Here is a 22,735-nt window from a genome sequence, read left to right as displayed (position 1 = left end):
CAGCTGCTAGAAGCAGAAGAGGGCTGGGTGCAGTGGCTCATGTCTGTAATCCCAGCACTTTGGGAGGTCAAGGCAGGTGAATCAACTGAGGTCAGGAGTTCGAGACCAGCCTGACAATGTGGCGAAACCCCATCTCTACTAAAAATACAAAAATTAGCCGGGCATGGTCACGGGCACCTGTAATCCTATCTACTTCGGAGGCTGAGACAGGAGAATTGCTTGAATCCGGGAAGTGGAGGTTGCAGTGAGCCAAGATTGTGCCACTGCACTCCAGCCTGGGTGACAGAGTGAGACTCCATCTCAAAACAAACAAAAAGAAGAGGAAGCCTCCCATGAGAGCATTATCTTTTCTGCCTTTGAACACACAGAATGTGTTCATCTAGCAGTGAGCGTGCCCTAGTCTGTGCCTTAGAATATGAGCAATTAGATTAGCAATTGTCTAGAGGTCTGTAAGGGGAGAAGAGGAGGAAGTAAGAGAGCACTGAGGAGATAGGCAGGGACCTTTTCTCTAAAATGAGAACTAGAGGCTGGGCGCAGTGACTCACGCCTATAATTTCAGCACTTTAGGAGGCCAAGGCAGGCGGATCTCTTGAGGTCAGGAGTTTGAGACAAACCTGGCCAATATGACGAAACCCTTTCTCCACTAAAAATACAAAAATTAACCAGGACTGTAATCCCAGCTACTTGGGAGGTTGAGGCATGAGAATTGCTTGAACGTGGGAGGTGGAGGTTGCAGTGAGTGGAGATTGTGCCACAGCACTCCAGCCCGGGTGACAGAGTGAGAGTCTGTCACACAAAAAAATAATTAATTAAATAAAATAAGAACTAGAGTTTGCAGCAATACACCAAAAGGGAGAGAAGCACTGATCAAGCTCAGAGGGAAACAGAACAGAAGATTGGGGGAGATGATGGTATAGAAAGGGGACAGGGGTTCTTCTCTCTTAGAAAAGGTGGATAAAGTAGAAAGCATACTGAACTGAAGTCACCCTTGAAGTCAGCTCCCCAAAAGTTCTTCAGGTATTTGAAAGCAATAAACACATTTTCCTGGATTTTCTTTTCTCTAGAATAAATATTCTCATCTGGACCCACTCCTGTTAGCTAATACTCATCTTAAGATAGAGCTCATGTCTTAACATCAAGTTCCAGTTGAGGCATAGAGTTGGGTAAGACAAAACATCATTTTCCTCTGGGCACAGTGAACTGATGACTACATCTTTGTTAGATTGATGTTTTGATGTTTGTTGTTGTTTGTTCATTTGTTTGCTTTGAGATAAGGTCTCACTCTGTCAACCAGGCTGAAGTGCTGCAGTGGCTTGCTCACACCTCATTGCAGCCTCAAACTCCTGGGCTCAAGTGATCCTCCTACCTCAGCCTTCTGAGTAGCTAGGACTACAGATGCATGCCACACCCAGCTAATTATTTTTATTTTTTGTAGAGACAAGATCTCACTGTGTTGCCCAGGCTGGCCTCAAACTCCTGGGCTCAAACGATCCTCTCCCTTTGGTCTCCCAAAGCGCTGGGATTACAGGCATGAACCACCATGCCTGGCCCGCTCTTGGTTATCTTAGCCTTCATCTTTTGGCCTATCGTATCTCAGAAAGAGCCTTATGATGCCAGGCTCTTACTCTTCTTTTGAGTTTTAGAATTAGGTTAGACTCTGAGTGACAGAAAAAAAATAGTAGCTTAATTAGGATAGAAATTTTTTCTCTCTCATGTTCTGAGCCTATATGGCTTGCCATGGTGTCCTTAATCCCACCTAGCTCTGAGAATAATTGTTAGTGTTGGCAGCCAGGCAGCCTGTGTTTAGCTGAAGTTAGGAATTCTGCTACTAAGGAGGAAACGGGGAACAGATATTGGGAAATGGGCAACAGCCTCTGCCACCTTCTCTACCCCAGATCCTGGCTACCTTTCTCTCCCTTGGGGTGGGAATCTGGTCAGCCTGAATGCTGGTCTCTGCTGAGCTTCAAGCTTTGGGTATACTGGCTCTGAAATTCAGCATTGGATGAGGTATCCTGTGTTCCTACTAGTTGGGGCCTTATGGACAAGCTATGGAGGAGAGTAGTCCCTCACTGCCCTAAGAGGCCCCAGGCCATCCCTGTGCAGCCACTGAGTGAGGAGGGTCTGCTTTGGACTTTGCAGAACTCATTGAAAGTGCAATGTACCTCTACCGTGCCACGGGGGATCCCACCCTCCTAGAACTTGGAAGAGATGCTGTGGAATCCATTGAAAAAATCAGCAAGGTGGAGTGTGGATTTGCAACAGTAAGTGTTTTCATGGCCCCAAGAACTGGGAAGTCTCCCCATTGCTGCTAAAAAGCCTCTTTAAGAGTAGAGCTTTGGGAGTTCTGATGTATCAGCACTAGAAGGGACCTCGGAGATAGACATAATGCCTGTATTTTACAGATGGGGAGACCAGAGAACAGAGAAGCTAAGTGCCTTGCTAAAGATCTCACAGCTAGTAGAGGTAGAGCTAAGATTAGTTGCTCGGAATCTTGACCCAGGCCCTTGCCATTCCTCCCACATCAGAGATCCTTGATCTGTTTGAATTGGTGACTTTGAAGGTGAGTTTCGTAAAAAGTTTTGTTAGGGAAATCCAGAGTCCCATAGCCCTATATTCAGACCTGGGACTCCTTAACAAAGCAGTCTTACTTAGTCTTGCAGATATTTATTGAATGTCTTTCACATGCCGGGCACTCTGCTAGCCCAAGGGTTATAGCAGTGACCCTGCTCTCATGGAGCTTACATTTTAATGAGAAAAAAACCACGAATGTGTATCTTGTAGACAGAAGGCCAGTGTGGCTGGAGTGGAGTAAGCAAGGAGAAAAGTGGGAAGAGATAAGGTCCCAGAGGTAGGCAGGGGCTAGATCACACAGGGCTTTGTGTAAGCCACAGGAAAGAATTTGGGTTTTTTTCTCCTTGGAATGTGAAGCCTTGGTAGGATTTACAGCAGAGTAGTGACATGATCTGATTTGTATTTTAGAAAGATCGCTCTGGCTGCTCTGTGGAGAATAGACTGAAAGGTCAAAGGTGAGAGTTATCTCACATCCATATAGGACCCAAGCAGGCAAGATATAAATAACCATTACGGATGTGGAAGAAAATGGTCTGGAAGAAAATTCCCTGGAAAGCCTACAGAGTTGGGGTTGGGGTATGGAATTCAAAACTACAACAAAAAACTTATTTTGCTCTTGGAGTATGTTTGAATTAGAATTTTTAAAAAACAACTTATTTTGCTAAATGTTGTAATGTGATTGTATTCTATAAGTGAAGTATAGATAAGTGTAGGGGAAGAGAGAAAACTTGCATGTGGAGGGGGAAAAATAAAGCCCTGATATGATTTGGTTTCTAATATGCTGTATTGTGTGAAAAACCAAAATGATAAGCCTACTGGGGTTTTCCTAGGAATGCTGGGCTCATTTCCATGAATATGAAGCCCTTTGGAGGTCTTCCATGGTGATGGGAACAGGCATCTGATGTTTGTCAAACAGGGCAAGAAAATAATAGTCTTGATATATCAAGACCATAATTGAGTCATATTTTTAAATGTAAGATAAAGTCCACTGAGAATGTTTTGTTTAAAAGCATTACTAATTCTGAGAAGCTAAAATATTTATAGCAAGTAATCTTAGTCATCCATGCCTGAAAACTCAGTTGAAATTCTCTAAATAAGATTCCTTACTAAAACAATGTCAATAGTTTTCATCAACAGCAGTTGACCTAGTTAGTAAGTGTCGATACTTTGGGTCTGAATGGAGGGGAATAAAAGACTCCTTATTAGTTGCTTACAAAAACTTGGGAATCACCTGAATGCTCTTCCAGGGAGGTAGCTAAGTAAATGGTGATACATTTTCACAATGGAATGCTATGCCATCATTAAAAGGGACAATTAGCTCTATGTTTATAGTCACAAAAAGGTGGGATAAACGGGATAGGAGATCATCCTGTCATAGAGGAAGGTTACTGGAGACCTTTCTGGTGAGGAAGACTTTGAGCAGAGACTTGAAGGAAGGGAGGGAGCAAGCTATGAGGAAAACTGGAGGCAGAGTGCTCCAGGCTGAAAGAACCACAGATGCAAAGAGCCTGAGGCAGGAGTATGTAAGAGGTGAGGGCAGGGAGGGAGGGAGCAGGGACCAGGTCATGACTTCCATTTTTATCCTGCATGAAATGGAGGATTCACAGAAAGTGTTGAGTAGAGAATTGACAGGAAGATTTACACTATAAATATACTGTAGGGGTTGGGTGTGTGTCTCACGCCTGTCATCCTGGCACTTTGGGAGGCCAAGGCAGGAGGAATTGCTTGACCCTGGGATTTCGAGACCAGCCTGGGCAATAAGGTGAGACCCCATCTCTATTTTTTAAAATAGTACAAAAATAAATACACTGTAGGGCTAAGGATGAAAGCTGGAAGCCTATTTGGAAACTGATGTGATAATCCAGACCAGCCTGGGCAACATGGTGAAACTCCATCTCTATTTTTTAAAATAGTAAATAAGTAAGTAATTAAATAAATAAACTGTAAGGCTAAGGATGGAAGCTGGGAGCCTACTGGGAAGCCGATGAGATAATCCAGGTGAGAGATGATGGTGGCTTGGGAAAGAGTGAAGTCCCGAAAGTTTCAGTGATTTGCTCACAGGCCCTCAGCTGCTTAGTGGCAGAACAGGAACTCTTAAGGGATTGTCTGCCCTTTACTACCAAATGGTGATGCTGTTCCAACTTGCTTCCTTCTCCCATGTGTCAGATCAAAGATCTGCGAGACCACAAACTGGACAACCGCATGGAGTCGTTCTTCCTGGCCGAGACCGTGAAATACCTCTACCTTCTGTTTGACCCAACCAACTTCATCCACAACAATGGCTCTACCTTCGACGCAGTGATCACCCCCTATGGGGAGTGCATCCTGGGGGCTGGGGGGTACATCTTCAACACAGAAGCTCACCCCATCGATCCTGCCGCCCTGCACTGCTGCCGGAGGCTAAAGGAAGAGCAGTGGGAGGTGGAGGACTTGATGAGGGAATTCTACTCTCTGAAACGGAACAGGTCAAAATTTCAGAAGAAGACTGTGAGTTCGGGGCCATGGGAACCCCCAGCAGGGCCAGGAACACTCTTCTCACCTGAAAACCATGACCAGGCAAGGGAGAGGAAGCCTGCCAAACAGAAGGTCCCACTTCTCAGCTGCCCCAGTCAGCCCTTCACCTCCAAATTGGCATTACTGGGACAGGTTTTCCTAGACTCCTCGTAACCACTGGATAATTTTTTTATTTTTATTTTTTTGAGACTAAATAATAAATCTGCTTTTGGCTATCATGTTTTAGTTGTCACGTTTTACATATTGGGCTATTTCATGAGGTTTCATTCAAAGAAAGGATTGGTGGCTATGGGCAATTGTGAATCTAGTTAATTTTCTCATGCAGTTGGAGAAACAGGGGCTCCAAAGATCCCAGGGTCCATAGTTGAATCTCCCTTCCTTTTCTGGTGTCTTTTGGGAAAGTGTTGCCATAAATGTGTTTCTTGGTTAGTTCTTGCTCTAACCTGTGCTTCTTACTCTTTTCTTTTTTCATATTTAAAATTTTTTTTTTTTTTTTTTAAGAAACAGGGTTTCACCATGTTGGCCAGGCTGGTCTTGAACCCCTGACCTCAGGTGATCCACCTGCCTCAGCCTCCCAAAGTGCTGGGATTACAGGCATGAGCCACCACACCCAGTCACTTCTTGCTTTTTAGTTGACCCATCTATCCACCTGTCCTTCCATGCAACAAAGATTTATTAAGCACCTCCTTTCTTTTGAGATGGGGTCTCCCTCTGTCACTGAGGTTGGACTGTAGTGGCATGATCATGGCTCACTGCAGCCTCGACCTCCCAGGCTCAAGTGATCCTCCCATCTCAGCCTCTGAAGTACTTAGACCACAGACACACACCACTCCAACTTGCCTGATTTTTTAAAAATGTAGAGGTGGGGTCTCCCTATGTTGCCTAGGCTGATCTCAAACTCCTGGGCTAAACAATCCCCCCACCTCAGCCTCCTGAGTAATTGGGATTACAGGAGTGAGCCATGGTGCTGGGCAGGCACCTTTGTGTACCAGTCCCAGCCCCGGAGGTTCAGCAGCGGACAAGGCAAACAGTTTTTATTCTTGTGGAAATTAAATTTCTAGCGGAAAGAAATAACCTAGTAAGTAGATAAAATAACATTGTGATCAGTTCCATGAAGAAAATAGGGGGCTGTGCTAGAAAATAATGGCGAAGATAAGCTGCTTTAGATAGGGTGGGTGGAAAAGGCCTCCCTGAGGAGGCAAGCTTTTAAACTTTAATTATGTAAAATTTTATTTCTTTTTTAAATTTTATTTTCTTATAACTAAATTTTTCTTTTCATTTTTGTAAACATTAGAGATGGGGTCTTGCTTCGTTTCCCAGGCTGGTCTGGAATTCCTGGGCTCAAACAATCCTACCTTAGCCTCCCAAAGTGCTGGCATTAGAGGCATGAACCACTGTGCCTGGTCATAAATTTTTTTTTTTTTTTTTTGAGGCAAGGTCTCACCCTGTTGCCCATCCTGGAGTGCAGTGCGACGGTCACAGCTCACTGCAAGCCCTGACCTCCTGGGCTCAAGTGATCCTCCCACCTTAGCCTCCTGAGTAGCTGGGACAACAGGAGCATGCCACCATGCCTGGCTAATTTTTCTAATTTTTGTATTTTTTGTTGAGATGGGGGTTTTGCCACATTACTCAGGCTGGTTTCAAACTCCTGAGCTCAAGTATTCTGCCTGCCTCGGCCTCCCAAAGTGCTGGGAGGCATGAGCCACCATGCATGGCCAGGCTGTACAATTTTATTTTGTTCTATCTTATTATTTATTTGGAGACAAGGTCTCACTCACACCCTGGCTAGGGTGAAGTGCCGTGATCTGAGCTCACCGAACCCTCCACCTCCCAGGCTCAAGCAATCCTCCCACTTCAGCCTCTCAAGTAGCTGAGACCACAGGTGCATGCCACCATGCCTGGCCAAGTAAAATTTTACATACACAAAAGTGGAGAGAACAGGACAGCAATCCCTTGTGTGCTCATCACCCGGTTTCAACAAACCAGCTTCAAAGATGGTGCACTCATGGCCAACCTTAAATTTCATTTACATTCACACTAGATTATTTAGGGTTCCAAACATTTTATTCCTAAAAGTATTTCAGAATGCATCCCCAAAGTACGCCTGTAGAAATCAATAATCATTCCTTGATATCCTCTCCAATTAATGTTCAAAATGTTTTGTTTCATAACTTTGTATTATAGTTCGTTTGAATCAGGACCCACACAGGGTTGATTTATATATGTGAAATTAGGTTATATGTCTCTGAAGTATGTTTTATAGGAGTTCTTTCCCTGTCCCTCCCTTTCTCCCTCCCTCCCTCCCCACGCCTCCACTATTTTTACTGCAGTTTGTTTGTTAAAGACAACAGTTGTATGCCCTAGAGATTTCCCATGTTATGGATTTTGTTAATTGCATCTCTGAGATATTTATTATATAACTGTTTTTTAAAGGTGATATTAAGACCTAGAGGCATCATTAGATTTGGATTTTTACTTTTGTTTTTATTTGTGTATTTACTTATTTTGAGACAGGGTCATGATCACTGTTCACTGCAGCCTCAGCCTCCCAGGCTCAAGTGATTCTCCTGCCTCAGCCTCCTGAGTAGCTGGGACTACAGGTTCACACCACCGTGCCTGGTAATTTTAAAATTTTTCGTTTAGATGGGGTCCCGCTATGTTGCCTAGGCTGGTTTTTTTTCTGTAAGAATGGTTCATAAGCACTGTTGTTTCTTTCAGTCAAGAGACACGTGATGTGTGCTTGTCTGTTACTAATAGTCATTTGTTGATCATTGCTTAGATTCATTATTTCAACAGGGGTTTCAAAATAGTGAGATTTTAATTAGGCTAGACTACTTCTCTCTCTCTCTTTTTTTTTTTTTTTTTTTTTTGAGATGAAATTTTGTTCTTGTTGCCCAGGCCGGAGTGCAACGGCTTGATCTTGGCTCACTGCACCCTCCACCTCTGAGTTCAAGCAGTTCTCCTGCCTCAGCCTCCCAAGTAGCTGGGATTACAGGCATGCGCCACCACACCCAGCTAATTTTGCATTTTTAGTAGAGACAGGGTTTCACCATTTTTGGTCAGGCTGGTCTCAAACTCTTCACCATTTTTGGTCAGGCTGGTCTCAAACTCCTGACCTCAGGTGATCCACCCACCACAGTCTCCCAAAGTGCTGGGAATATAGGCACGAGCCACTGCGCCTGGCCAAGCTAGACTACTTCTCTAAAGAAAGACTTCTCTCATCAACTATTTGGGTTCCTTGAGGTAGAGTTCATTCAATTCATTCAAATATTTGATTAACTTTTATTTTTTATTTTCCAGAATAATGCATTGTTTTCCTAGCACCCTCCAATGGTGACAATGAAGTTTTGCTTTGTTTTGTTTTTTTAAGTATTGTAAACTCTTGGATTTAAACTCATTTGATGATTTTCAGTTCATTGAAATTATTTTCTTATCAAAGCTCAAATTGTCCCATTTATGGCCAGTGGAAGCCTCTCTTCAAGTTAGCCCTGAGTACTGTTAACACAACCCCAATAATCTTTGATAGCATCCTTGCTTTCTGGTATTACAGGTTGTTCCAAGCTCAGCTGATCTCGTTTCTATCGAAGCCCTGAATCAACTGTTTCTCTAAATAGCTCAGGAGGTAACTTTTTTTTTTAGACTAGTCAAGTGCAGTAGTGAGAAAGGAGGTAACTTTTAACCAGGAATTTGTCTGACTTTATCTGCCAACCTCATCTTTGCCCATGAACCTTGGCTAATTCAGCTGCTGATCATTTTCTTCCATACCATGGCAAACCTCTGTGGCTACCTTGATAGGCAGGGATATACCTCCTGCCTTCTCTTCTATTACTATGCCTCAAATAGAGACCCAGGCCTACACGTAGTTCCCCATAACATAGACAAGAACTGCTATGACTTTGAACAAGACTTGACTGAAAGCTGAGGCATAATGGGAGGAAATTACATCATCTACTAGCTAACAGCTACTCTTAGAACCACAGTCCACTCCATTATTCAGGCTTCTTTGTGGCCAAGGCCAGCTCATCCACACACCCAGGGATATCCTTGGTCATCGGTCAACACCCCAGATTCCAGGCCAGATCAGAGAGAGGAAAGAAAGTCCCTTCCTAAACCCCACTCTTTCCTAACTTAGAAAGTTTGTACTTTTCTATGAATTAATTGGCATGAAGTTGTCCTGTCTTTTTTGTTCCTTTTTTTTTCCTTTTTTTTTTTTTGAGAAAAGGTCTCACTCTGTTGCCCAGGTTGGAGTACAGTGGCATGATCATGACTCACTGCAGCCTTGACCTCCCACACTCAAGCAATCTTCCTGCCTCAGCCTTCCAAGTAGCTGGGACTCCAGGTATGCACCATCACACCTGGCTAATAAAAACATTTTTGTGTGTGGAGACAGGGTTTTGCCATGTTGCCCAGGATGGTCTCAAACTCCTGGCGTCCAAATTGTCCTCCTGCCTTAGCCACCCAAAGTTCTGGGAGTACAGGTGTGAGCCACCATGCCTGGCCTGTTTTTTAATATTAATTATCTATGCCTTTTCTTTTTCTTGATTAGCCTTGCCAGAGATTTCTCATTTTATTACTCTTTTTGAAGAACAAACTTGGGACTGACTTGTTGCTGTCAAGTGTATGTTTGTCTATTGTGCTAATTTCTGCTTTGATCTTATGTCCTTCCTTCTGCTTTCTTTGAGTCTGCTGGAATTGCTTATTACTGTGGCATAATCTAGTGTGTAGGATATCTTCCATTTGCTCCTGTGGATGTACTTTTCACCCTTTTTCACCCTACTCTTTGCCCCAAGAAGTTCATTATCCTCTGTCCTTGTAGTCCTATATGAGCTACATTAGTGGGCTCAGTATTCCTGGCTTCCAGTTGGGTCCATCCAAGGGGGATCCCAGACAGGAGATTGGTAAAAGGGAGTAGAATGAGTTCAGGGCATTTATCCCTCTGGCTCCCTTCTTGCAGGGTTGCTTCGGGCTGGCTACATCTCTCAATCGAAAGGTATCATTTCTGACTGGGCAAGGTGGTTCACACCTGTAACCCCAACGCTTGGGAGGCAGAGATGGGAGGATTGCTTGAGCCCAGGAGTTCAAGACCAGCCTGGGCAACACAGCAAGACCCCATCTCTCTATATATGTTTATAGAAGGAGTATCCTTTTATCCCAAGGTGCCCATCTCTACACAACTTTTTATTTTCAGGTGATGGTTAATTTTGTGTGTCAACCTGGCTGGACCACTGGGTACTCCACTATTTGGTCAAACATTATTCTGAGTATTTCTGCAAGGTGGTTTTTGGATGAGATTAACATTTTAATTGGTGAAGAAGATTGCCCCCGCTATAATGTGGGTAGGCCTCATTCAATCAGCTGGAGCCTGAAGAGAACAAAGAGACGGCCTCTCCCTTACATGAGAGGGAATTCTCCAGCAGTCGGCTCTAGGACTTCATCTGTGCCATTGGCTCTCCTGGGTTTCAAACCTGTCAGCCCACACTGCACATTTGGACTTGCCAATCTCTGCAATTGTGTGAGCCAATTCCTTATAAACCTTTTTTTTTTTTTTTTTTTTTTTTTTTTTAAGACACTCTCCCTCTGCCTCTGTCGCCCAGGCTGGAGTGCAGTGGCACAATCTCGGCTCACTGCAGCCTCTGCCTCTCGGGTTCAAGTGATTCTCCTTCTTCAGCCTCCTGAGTAGCTGGGACAACCGGCATGCACTGCCACACCCAGCTAATTTTTTGTATTTTTAGTAGAAATGGGGTTTCACCATGTTGGCCACGATGGTGTCGATCTCCTGACCTCATGATCCACCCACCTTGGCCTCCCAAAGTGCTGGGATTACAGGTGTGAGCCACTGCGCCTGGTCAATAAACCTCTTTCTATACACACACGTATTCTTTTTTTTTTTTTTGAGATGGAGTTTCGCTCTTGTTGTCCAGGCTGGAGTGCAGTGGCGCAATCTCGGCTCACTGCAACCTCTGCCTCCTGGGTTCAAGTGATTCTCCTGCCTCAGCCTCCCAAGTATCTGGGATTATAGACACCTGCCGCCATGCCCAGCTAATTTTTTGTATTTAGTAGAGACAGGGTTTCACCATGTTAGGCTGTTCTCAAACTCCTGACCTCAGGTGATCCACTCACCTTGGCCTCCCAAAGTGCTGGGATTATAGGTGTGAGCCACAGCACCTGGTCTTACACACACATATTCTATTAGTTCTGTTTTGTAATGCTAATACAGTAACCATTCTCTTATTCCCTTCAGGCGAGGGATAGGATTAGCTGTATAGGACTACTGTATTTTCCCTGTGGTTCTCTAACACTCTGCCCGCACCTTTGTAAGTAGTCTCTTTATTAAACCTTCCACTAATCTTTCTAATTTGAATGAGCCATCTGTTTCCTGTCAGGTTCCTGGCTAACATACTTAGAGACCATTATGACTGGTACATATCCTTAAAGTCTAAAGTTAATCACATATGCTAATTACCTCAATTTAGCCATTCTGCAATGTACGTATATTTCAAAACAACATGTACTTGATAAATACATACTAATCTTATTTGTCAACATAAAATAAATCAATGATTTATTTTTTTAAAAAGGCCAGGAGCAGTGATTTAAGCCTGTAATTCAGCACTTTGGGAGGCCAGGATGGGTGGATAGCTCAAGTCCAGGAGTTTAAGACCTGGGTAACATTGTGAAACCGTCTCTACTAAAAATACAAAAATTAGCTGGGCATGGTGGCTCGCGCCTGTAGTCCCAGCTTTTAGGGAAGCTGAGGCAGGAGATGTTAGTGAGGACGTGGAGAATTTGGAATTTTCTTTTTAAAATTTTTATTCTATTTTTTTTGAGACAGGTTCTCACTCTGTTGCCCAGGCTGGAGTGCAGTGGTGCAATCCAAGCTCATTGAAGCCTTGACTTCTGGGGCTGAAGCGATCCTCCCACCTCAGCCTCCCAAGTAGCTAGAACCACAGGCGCATGCCACCATGCCTGGCTAATTTTTTATTTTTTGTAGAGATAAGGTTTTGCCACATTGCCCAGGCTGGTCTCGAACTCCTACGCTCAAGTGATCTGCCCACCTCAGCCTCCCAAAGTGCTGGGATTACAGGCATAAGCCACCATGCCTGGCCCTGGAATTTTCATCCATTGCTGGTAGAGATGTAAAATAGGGCAGCTGGTTTGGAAAAGTTTGTTGGCTTATCAAAAATTACATATTATCCAGCCTGGCCAACATGGCAAAACCCGTCATGAGGTCAGGAGATTGAGACCATCCTGGCCAACATGGTGAAACCCCATCTCTACTAAAAATACAAAAATACAAAAATTAGCCAGGTATTGTGTCACACACATGTAATCCCAGCTACTCGGGAGACTGAGGCAGGAGAATCACTTGAACCAGGGAGTCGGAGGTTGCAGTGAGCCAAGATCATGCCACTGCACTCCAGCCTGGTGACAGAGAGAGATTCTGTCTCAAAAAAGAAGAAAAAAAGAAAACATATATACCCCACCCACCCATCTCCTACCACTCCCCACCAGCCCATGAAGCAGTAGTAGTTTGCAAGCCCAGTGTGGTATAAATCCAGCCTTGAAGAATAAAGTTATCAAAGAAAACATTCTGCATGCAGAGAGGTAAGCTATTCTGTTTATTGTATTTTTTACAAACTCCCTTGCAGTAGTTAATAGTTTAGTGCCTTAGAGTAGTGTTTTTGAGACGTTGCTCATAACCCTTTAGTGGATCAAGAAATAAATTTAATGTGTCCCACTAACTTTTTAAATAATGAAATAGAATGGGTTCGAAAATATTAGAGTGCCTTATATGGATTCTAGACAAGAACCAAGGACATTAGCATATTACTAATCGAACAAGGCTAATTGCATTGCATTGTGAGAGAGACAGAAGAGGCGATATGAAAAATGTACACATTAGCTAAAAGCAGTTTGTTGTATTTGGTGCATTGTCATCTCATTTGATTTTCTGGCATATGACTGTCAATATGATCATCAAGACAGAATACTGTGTTGTTTAATTTTTTTTTTTTTTTTTTTGAGGCAGAGTTTCACTCTTGTTGCCAAGGCTGGAGTACAGTGTTGCGATCTTGGCTCACTGCAACCTCTGCCTCCCGGGTTCACGGATTCTCCTGCCTCAGCCTCCTGAGTAGCTAGAATTATAGGTATATGCCACTACGCTCAGCTAATTTTTTTTTTTTTTTTCAGACGAAGTCTTACTCTATTGCCCAGGCTGGAGTGCAGTGGCATGATCTTTGCTCACTGCAACCTCTGCTTCCTGGGTTCAAGCAGTTCTCTACCTCAACCTCCTGAGTAGCTGGGATTACAGGCACCCACCACCATGCCTGGCTAATTTTTGTACTTTTAGTAGAAATGGTTTTCACTATCTTGGCCAGGCTGGTCTTGAACTCCTGACATCATGATACACCTGCCTCAGCCTCCCAAAGTGCTGGGATTACAGGTGTGAGCCACAGCGCCTGCCTATTGTTTTTGTATTTTTAGTAGAGGTGGGGTTTCACCACGTTGGGCAGGCTGGTCTCCAACTCCTGACCTCAAATGATCCACCTGCCTCAGCCTCCCAAAGTGCTGAGATTACAGGCGTGAGCCACCACACCCAGCTGTGTATTGTTTAATTTTATATCAACATATTTTGTAGTTAGTTGTAAATTGAAGAGTAGAGTAATTATTTATTTATTGCAATATTGCCATGACTTTCAAATGGGTTTTGATTAGTACTTTGCAGTACAGTTCTTCAGAAAGTTTATAATCAGATAAAAAAATTAGAATGTGCAACAATTGTAGCATTTTAATTGAACTAGTTCAGATTGCTCTTAAGTTGACTGTTTTAATCTGTGAAGAACAAGAATAATAAGGTGAAAAACATGGGAAGAGTAAATGGAAATATTGGAGAAAATATCAACTCTAATCAACAGACTTTGACATCATTTGCATCTTGTTAAAAAGGGTAAATGCTTGTTTCCTGTAATCCACGAGGAACAAAAAAAGGGTAAATGCAAGTTTTGCTTTATTTGTTTATTTTATTAAAGATGGGGGTCTCACTATGTTTACTAGGCTGGTCTTGAACTCCTGGTCTTGAGCCCTCCCATGTCAGCCCCCCAAAGTTCTGGGATTAGAGGCATGAGCCACTATGCCCATACAGCTCACGCCTGTAATCCCAGCACTTTGGGAGGCCAAGGCAGGTGGATCACCGGAGGTCAGGAGTTTGAGACCAGCCTGACCAACATGGCAAAACCCCCTCTCTACTAAAAACACAAAAATTAGCTGGGTGTGGTGGCAGATGCCTGTAATCCCAGCTACTCTGGAGGGTGAGGCAGAAGAATTGCTTGAACCTGAGAGGCAGAGGTTGCCGTGAGCTGAGATCACACTCTCCAGCCTGAGTGATAATTGCAATATATATATAATTTTATCAAATGTGCAAAACCAACTGAAATATGTACACCAATGCATTATAATGATGTTCTTGCAAATGAGAGTTTAAAACCATCAAAACGTAAAAGATGCTTGGAAACATGACATGCTGAATTAGTCAGTCTCTCAAATATTTCCAAAGAAAGAAAACATATATAATGTGATAGGCAAATTTTATGATTCATGTTGTGACTGTCAGTGAGAAAGCCTTATTATTGTTGTATTTGGTTGCATATTATGTGCCAAAAGAAAAAATTGCTCACATGGTTCCTGAAAAAATTATTCTCTGGCATGTATTTTGGTGTGCACAGTTTTTATGGCATATCAAGTGATAAAAATATACCTTATCGATAATAGAGTTTCTCCTTGAATCTATACTGTTGCAGAATGTTGGAAACAATGCTTATTATGCTGTTACAATCTCGTATAGATTTTGTAATCCAACAAGAGAACGTCAAATTGAAAGTTGCACAACCCTTAGTTTATACCTTATATGAGTGGTAAGAACATTTTAAAGAGGGTCTTCTTGTTTGGTTAATCTTCTCCCACAAAACTGAATTAAAAGCATGCAGAAAATTGACAATTGTAACTTTGGCCAATACAAATTAGTCCAGAAAAATGTAAAGGCATCATATGAGAGTAGCAAATATCAATGAAAATATAATAAAGTTATTATAAAATTGTTAGAAGAATCTGAAAGCAATGCTATTTGGAATACTCTTTTATATGCTGTAAATCTTTGGAAAATAAAGAAATCCTGCTAAAATTCATATATACATGTTGGAGGAGAAAACAGTGATAATCAATTTCTTGAAAACAAATTTTCAGGGATTACAGCTGACCGTATCATTTACTTTAGCATATCAAAGTTGGCCAATCATATCAATTTTGGCCAATCTAACCAATATATTTTTTTACATCCTTAGAGAATTAAATTAGAAGCTGTTCCAACATGCCGAGCCTGTCCAAGCATTCCAAATGACATTACTTCTATGGCAAGCAAGATTCCAAATAGTATGTGCCACCGGGTCAGTGATGGTCAAATGTGGTCCCTGGTGCAGAGGCAACAGCATTACCAAGGATGTTGTTAGGAGTAAAACTCATGGGCCCCATCCCTGACCTTCTGAATCAGAAATTCTGGGGTGGAGCCAGCCAACCCCTCCAGGTGATTCTAATGCAAGCTCAAGAATGAGAACAAGGGTATTAGATGTTCCCAACATTGCTGCAACAAACTGATGCAACTTTATTAATGAAAGCAGTTTGTATTAATCCATTCTCACGCTGCCAATAAAGACATACTTGAAACTGGGTAATTTATAAAGGAAAGAGATTTCATTGACTCATAGTTCCACACAACTGGGGAAGCCTCAGGAAACATACAATCATAGTGGAAGGGGAAGCAAACAAGGTCTTCTTCACATGGCAGCAGCAAGAAGTGAAGAGTGGATGGGGGGAAAGCCCCTTCCAAAAACCATCAGATTTTGTGAGAACTCACTCACGATCAGAACAGCATGGAGGTAACTGCCCCGATGATTCACTTACCTCACACCAGGTCCCTCCTATGACACGTGGGGATTATGGGAAGTACAATTCAAAATGAGATTTGGGTTGGGACACAGCCAAACCATATCACAGTTTGAACTGAATGAAATGAAATTAGAGATTTTTTTGCACCTTATCTGCTATGTTAGTGTCAATGTTATGTTGCTTTCATGTCAGTTGGTGATGTTTTTTCCTGGTCTTTGGAAGAAATTATGTGATGTTGGGATTATTTCTTCCTTAAAAGTTTGGTAGATTTCATAGGTATTAGGGACTGGAGTTTTCTTTGTGGGAAGCTTTTAAATTATAGATGAAATGTCTTTTCTTTCCTTTTTTTTTTTTTTTTTTTTGAGACCGAGTCTAGCTCTGTTGCCCAGACTGGAGTGCAGTGGCAGTCTCAGCTCACTGCAACCTCCGCCTCCCAGGTTCAAGCGATTCTCCCGCCTCAGCCTCCCAAGTACAGGTGCCTGCCACCACGCACCTGTACTTACAGGTAAGATTTCAGGTGCCTGCCACCACACCTGGCTAATTTTTTGTATTTTTAGTGGAGACGGGGTTTCACCATGTTGGCCAGGCTGGTCTTGAACTCCTGACCTCATGATCTGCCTGCCTTGGCCTCCCAAAGTGCTGAGATTACAGGCGTGAGCCACCACACCTGGCCAATGAAATGTCTTTAATAGTTATAGGATGATTACAATTTTCTATTATGTTTTATGTCCATTTAGATAAGCCTGTTTTTCTAGAAATTTGTCTGTTCCACATAAATTTTCAAATATAGAGGCATAAAGTTATTCATCATGTTTTCTTATGATTTTTTAGTGCTGAAGAATCTGAAATGATGTTCCCTTTTCAAATTTCTGACATTAATTTTTGGTTGGAATTTCTTCTTTTTATTCATGGAGTCTGTTCTAATTTGATCAATTGTTTTCTAGGATTACATCACAACACCCAATCTGGGATTTTTTTTCTTTCTATTTGCAGCTTTAAAAAAACAGAAAAATTATTGTTCTGTGAGATGTTAATATTAGAGAAAGCTGGGTGACAGGTGTAAGGAAACTGTCTGGACTATCTTTGCCATCTGTTTAGGAAATCTAAAATTATTCCAAATTAAAAAGGTTTTTAAAAACAGAAAAGTTGTATTAATTATCCACTTATTCATCAAGCTTTGCTCAGAGGGCTGTGGGTTATATATAAGACAATGCAAATTTGTCACCTGTGAGGAGCTTCCAAAGAATGTAGTACAGATTCAGAGGCAGTGGCTTTTAGATTTTGTTCTTCTTTTTAGGATGTATATTTGGGTCAGACGCAGTGGCTCATGCCTGTAATCCCAATGTATTGAAAGGTAGGGTGACAGGATTGCTGGAGGCCAGGAGTTTGACAAGCCTGAGCAACATAGTGAGAACCTATCTCTACAAACATATTTAAAAAAAAAATATTTGTGTGGATTGGAGCCCTGATGGTAATTGCTTATGTGTCTGCCTTCCTCCACTAGACTTGGGCCCTAGAAGGCACAGGCTATATTTGTCTTATTCACAGATGTATACCCAATGCCTGGGACAGAGCTCGTACATAGTAAGTTTTCAAGAAACATCTGGTGAATGAATGTAATTCAATGACTACATGCCTTTATTTATAATAGTGTGTATTCTAGTGTGCTGTAATAATTTGTTAGTTTATGAAATCTCTATTTTATGCACCTTTGTTAAGATGATATGTATTAAACCCTTAGTACAGTCTGGAACATAAATGGTAGGTCTTGTCTTTTTCTTTTTGAGATAGGATCTCACTCTGTTGCCTAGGCTGGACTGTGCAATCTCTCTCACTGCAGCCTCAACCCCCAGGGCTCAAGCAATTCTCCTACCTCAGCCTCCCAAGTAGCTGGGACCACAGGCATGCACCACCATGCCGGGCTAATTTTTTAAAAAATTATTTGTAGAGATGAGGTCTCGCTATGTTGCCCAGGCTTGTCTCCAACTCCTGGGCTCAAGTGCCCTCCTGCCTCAGCCTCCCACAGTGCTGGGATTTCAGATGTGAGCCACCACTTGGGGCCTAGGTCTTTTTTAAATGTTAATTTTCTTATTTTCTTCCCTTTGAATTTCTTTGCATGTAGCACAATCTCTAATACATAGTAGGTGTTTAGAGATTTGGAGGTCACTGTAAACAATCCAAGAACCCCTGGCAAAATGTGTGTGTGTGTGTGTGTCTGTCTGTCTGTCTGTCTGTCTGTGTCAGATGCATGCATCATTTGGGGAAAGGATTCAAGTTTACATCATAAAAGTCTTCAGCATTGCTGAAGAATGGCTGTTGTAGATTAAAGAGTGACTAGCTTTGGAAGTGAGGTAAGAATCTACATCTGTAGAGATTGGAACAAAAATTTAGAGAGATTGTATTTTCTAAAGTCAGAACCAATCATAGAGTTGGGCAAGTTTAAGTCCTATAGGGACCATTTGTATAAGAATGTTCAAAGTAGCTATATTTATATTAGCCCCAAAATAACCCAAGTATAACCCAAATAGCCCAAAATATCCATCAATGGAAAATGGATAAACAAATTGTGTATATTTATGCAACAAAATACTTTTGTAGGGCCAAGGGAAAACTTCCTCTTTCCCCTCTGAAGGTTTGCTGAAAATCACCGACAAAAAGACAGATTTATAGGAGAAAAGGCATACACATTTATTGGATCACAGTTTTATTTGACACAGGAGCCTTCAGAATGAAGACCCAAGAATACAGGCAAAACTGTCCATTTTTTATGCTTAGGTTTAACAAAAGTATGTAGAAATATGATTGGACAAAGAGGGCTTGATCTAATGCTAACAGACAGAGTGGGGAGACGCAGCAAGGCCCCTGTCTAGATTCTTCTGGGCTTTCCTGTGTACCATTCCTTCCCTCTGGGTGTGTAGCAAGACACCGTCTGGAATGAGGGTCTTATGACCTGCAGTCAAACAAGGTAGGCCTGATAATTTCTTTATGGCCAGTTTATGCACAGAAAGGTGTATGTGGGTTAGCGGGAGGGGATTAGAGTAGTATTTTTAGGTTTGGTTTTACCGCTGGCTAGGGGAAGGAGGAAGGTTTTGGCTTCTTTTCTTTTTTTGAGATGGAGTTTCACTCTTGTGCCTAGGCTGGAGTGCAGTGTCATGATCTCAGCTCACCACAACCTCTGCCTCATGGGTTTAAGCAATTCTCCTGCCTCAGCCTCCAGAGTACCTGGGGTTACAGGCACCCGCCACCACACCCAGCTAATTTTTGTATTTTTAGTAGAGACGGGGTTTCACCATGTTAGCCAGGCTGGTGGCTAACATTACTCCTGACCTCAGGTGATTCACCCACCTTGGCGTCCCAGAGTGCTGGGATTACAGGCATGAGCCACCGTGCCCAGCCAGTTTCTGATTTCTAAGGCCTGTCTTGAGGAAGAAGGATTCTAGTTTTTATGACTAGCCTCAGGGGAGAATGAGAGGCCAGAGACAGGAAGGTAGGAGAAGGTCAGAGAGAGCTGTTCTGAAGCCTTTATCTTAGGGTATCATTTCTATTTTTTCAGAGACAGGGTCTCACTCTGTCACCCAGGCTGGAGTACAGTGATAGGATCATAGCTCACTACGGACCCCAACTCCTGGACTCAAGCAGTCCTCCCACCTCAGTCTCCCAAGTAGCTGGAACTACAGGTGCGTGCCACCAAGCCCAGTTCATTTTTAATTTTTTTTGTAGAGACTCCTGGTTTCAAGCTATCCTTGCACCTCAGCTTTCCAAAGTGCTGGGATTATAGGTGTGAGGCACTGTACCTGGCCCTGGGCTATCATTTCCTGAGACCATACACTTCCCAGTAGTAAAGAGGAATGAACCACAGATAGAACAATATGGATGAATCTCGAAAACATCATCCTGAGTGAAATAAGCTAAACACAAAAGACTACATATTAGATGGTTCCGTTTATATGATGTTATTGAGCAGTCAAAATTAATTTATGATGATAAAAATTAGAACAGTGGAAAGGTACATTTTCTCCTTTGGAGCTAATAAGTAACAAGTGCATGAGAACTTTCTGGAGTAATGAAAATGTTCTCTATCCATTGGGGGTATTGGTTAAATTAAGTTGTTGGTTACACAAGTATATACGTATGTCAAAATTCATCAGATTAGATATTACTCAATATCTATGCATTTCATTTTATGTAAAAAATACTCTAATAAAACCAAGGGAAAATAGAATAACAACATTAATGGTTTATAACACATAAATTATAATTTAGGAGTCTATAGTGATACCCCAGAAAAAAGGTGGGAGCTCCTTTTGGGGGAGAATATTACCTAATAAAAGGGGAAGCAATGATAGAATCAGAAAGTTACCATTTTGCAACCCCAGCATAATACTCCAGGCAGGGATCATCAAGGGATGATAAAACTACTGAGTGAGGGCCAGGCGCAGTAGCTCAGGCCTGTAATCCCGGTACTTTGGGAGGCTGAGGCGGGTGGATCACCTGAGGTTGGGAGTTTGAAACGAGCCTGGCCAACATGGTGATACTCTGTGTCTACTAAAACAAACAAAACCAACCAACCAAACAAACAAAAAAAAAAACTTGCCGAGTGTGGCAGCTTGTGCCTGTAGTCCCAGCTACTTGGGAGGGAGGCTGAGGCAAGAGAAGAAGAAGATGAAGAGGAGGAGGAGGAGAAGAGGAAGAGGAAGAGGAGGAGGGGAAGAAGAAAAGAAGGAGGAGAAGGAGGAGAAGGAGAAGAAGAGGAAGAGGAGCAGGGGAAGAAGAAAAGAAGGAGGAGAAGGAGGAGAAGGAGAAGAAGAGGAAGAGGAGCAGGAGGAGGAAAGAAGGTTGCAGTGAGCCGAGACTGCGCCACTGCACTCTTGCCTGGGCAACAGAGCGAGACTTCATCTCAAAAAAACAAACAAAAACACTACTGGGTGAAAGCTGGGTGGGGAACAAGAGTCTCGGAGTCTTGAATGCCACAGATTACTTATTAACTCCAAAAGGTACCTTTCCAATGAAGACATTATCCAACAGATCATTTAGCATCATCAATAATGGGAAAAATTTACATGATTTTCTTCTAATATGAAGCAATGGGAAAGACACACCATCACCTAATATTCTAGCTAAAACAATTTAATCCTAATCAAATCATGAGAATACAAAAAAGCAGATCCAGATGGCGGGGCATTCAGTACAACTGACCTGGATCCCAAAATTGTCAATATCCTGAAAGGACAAAAGAGATGAGGAACTCTTCCAGATTAAAAGATAGTAACAAGACATAGCTTTCAAATGCATGCATGATCCTTGATTGAACTCTGAATTGGGGGGGGGAAAGACTGTAAGAGCCATTTGGGGGGCAACTGCAGATATCTGAATATGGATTATAAGATAAATAATGGCCAGGCACAGTGGTTTACGCCTGTAATCCCAGTAGTTTGGGAGGTCGAGGTGGGCAGATCACTTGAGATCAGGAGTTCGAGATCAGCCTGGCCAATATGGTGAAACCCCATGTCTACTAAAAATATAAAAATTAGCTAGGTGTGGCGGTGGGTGCCTGTAATCCCAGCTACTCGGGAGGCTGAGGCAAGAGAATAGCTTGAACCCAGGAGGCAGAGGTCGTGGTAAGCCAAGATTGCAACACTGTATTCCAGCCTGGGCTATAAAGCAAGACTCTGTCTCAAAAAAGAAAAAAAAGATAAATTATATCAATATTAAATTTCTTGGGTGTGATAGTATCATAGTTTTTAGGAGCATATCCTTGATCTCAGGAGATACATTCTAAAACATGGAGGTGAAGTGTCATAATATCTATAATTTACTTTGAAATGGTTTCGCAAAAAATGCCGGATGGATGCAGTGTCTCACACTTGTAATTCCAACACTGAGAGGCTGAGACAGGAGGATCTCTTGAGCCCAGGAGTCTAAGGCTGCAGTGAGCTATGATTGTGCCACCACACTCCAGCCTGGGCAACAGAGCGGGACCCTGTCTCAAAAAAAAAAAAAAAGGTTTAGCAAAACAAGCAAAAACTCAAAAACCCTCTCTCTACATATAAATGAAGTATAAAGACACACACAGAGAGAGAGATACATATATGGAAAGACCTCTCTATATATATAAAGAAAAAATATAGTTTTTTATATTTTAAAAACTTTTATATTTAATAAAACTATATTTTATCTTTATAGAGAGAGCTCTTTCCATGCTACATAAAGATATATAAAGATAAAATATAGTTTTATAAAGATATATAAAGATAAAACATAGTTTTATAAAGATATATAAAGATAAATTGTAGTTTTAGTATAGAACTAAGGCTATATGGAAAGAAAGATAAAATATAGTTTTAGTAGTTGGCAAGTCTAAGCAAAGGGTATGAGTGTTCACGGTATGTCTTTCAACTCTTCTGTAGATTTGAAAAATTTCTCCATAAAAGCTCCGAGAGGAACAAGATAGTGCAAATAGAGTTCTTGGCCAGTGGTAAGTGGTCAGTAAAGGGTAGATCTTACGTAGTAGTATAAGCCCCATGAGGGCAGGGAATTTTGTTTCTTTTGTTTAGCACAATATCCACAGCACTTGTAACAGTGCCTGACACATAAGGTGGTACTTAACAAACATTTAAAAGACAAATCATTGAGAGGTTGTACATTAGAAATGTAATGTTAAAAAAAAATCACTGCAAAGAATGACACCGCAGGACAATGCATGGTGGCATGG

General features: G+C 42.1%; 1 protein-coding gene and 1 non-coding gene across 4 annotated transcripts in view; both read left to right on the top strand.

Moving 5' to 3' along the window:
* EDEM2 (ER degradation enhancing alpha-mannosidase like protein 2) overlaps positions 1–5,305 on the top strand; it is an 84,552-nt gene extending 79,247 nt beyond the window's left edge. For all 3 annotated transcript variants that reach the window (XM_064382341.1, XM_064382340.1, XM_021665733.2), the window contains 2 exons: positions 2,140–2,261; positions 4,738–5,305. In XM_064382341.1, the coding sequence (XP_064238411.1) occupies positions 2,140–2,261; positions 4,738–5,238 (623 nt within the window). In that variant the 3' untranslated portion in view covers positions 5,239–5,305. The remainder of the gene's footprint in view (positions 1–2,139; positions 2,262–4,737) is intronic.
* LOC135277113 (small nucleolar RNA SNORD56) lies at positions 3,678–3,752 on the top strand. The gene has a single exon (XR_010344714.1). It is a non-coding gene; the product is annotated as a small nucleolar RNA SNORD56 (small nucleolar RNA).
* Positions 5,306–22,735: the final 17,430 nt, after the last annotated feature.

Source organism: Aotus nancymaae, unplaced genomic scaffold (genome assembly GCF_030222135.1).
Source record: "Aotus nancymaae isolate 86718 unplaced genomic scaffold, 86718_ANA_hifiasm-v0.15.2.pri h1tg000029l, whole genome shotgun sequence".
Taxonomy (NCBI): domain Eukaryota; kingdom Metazoa; phylum Chordata; class Mammalia; order Primates; family Aotidae; genus Aotus; species Aotus nancymaae.
The sequence above is the reverse complement of the archived record's forward strand: the minus strand, read 5'-3'. Positions and strand labels throughout refer to the sequence as shown.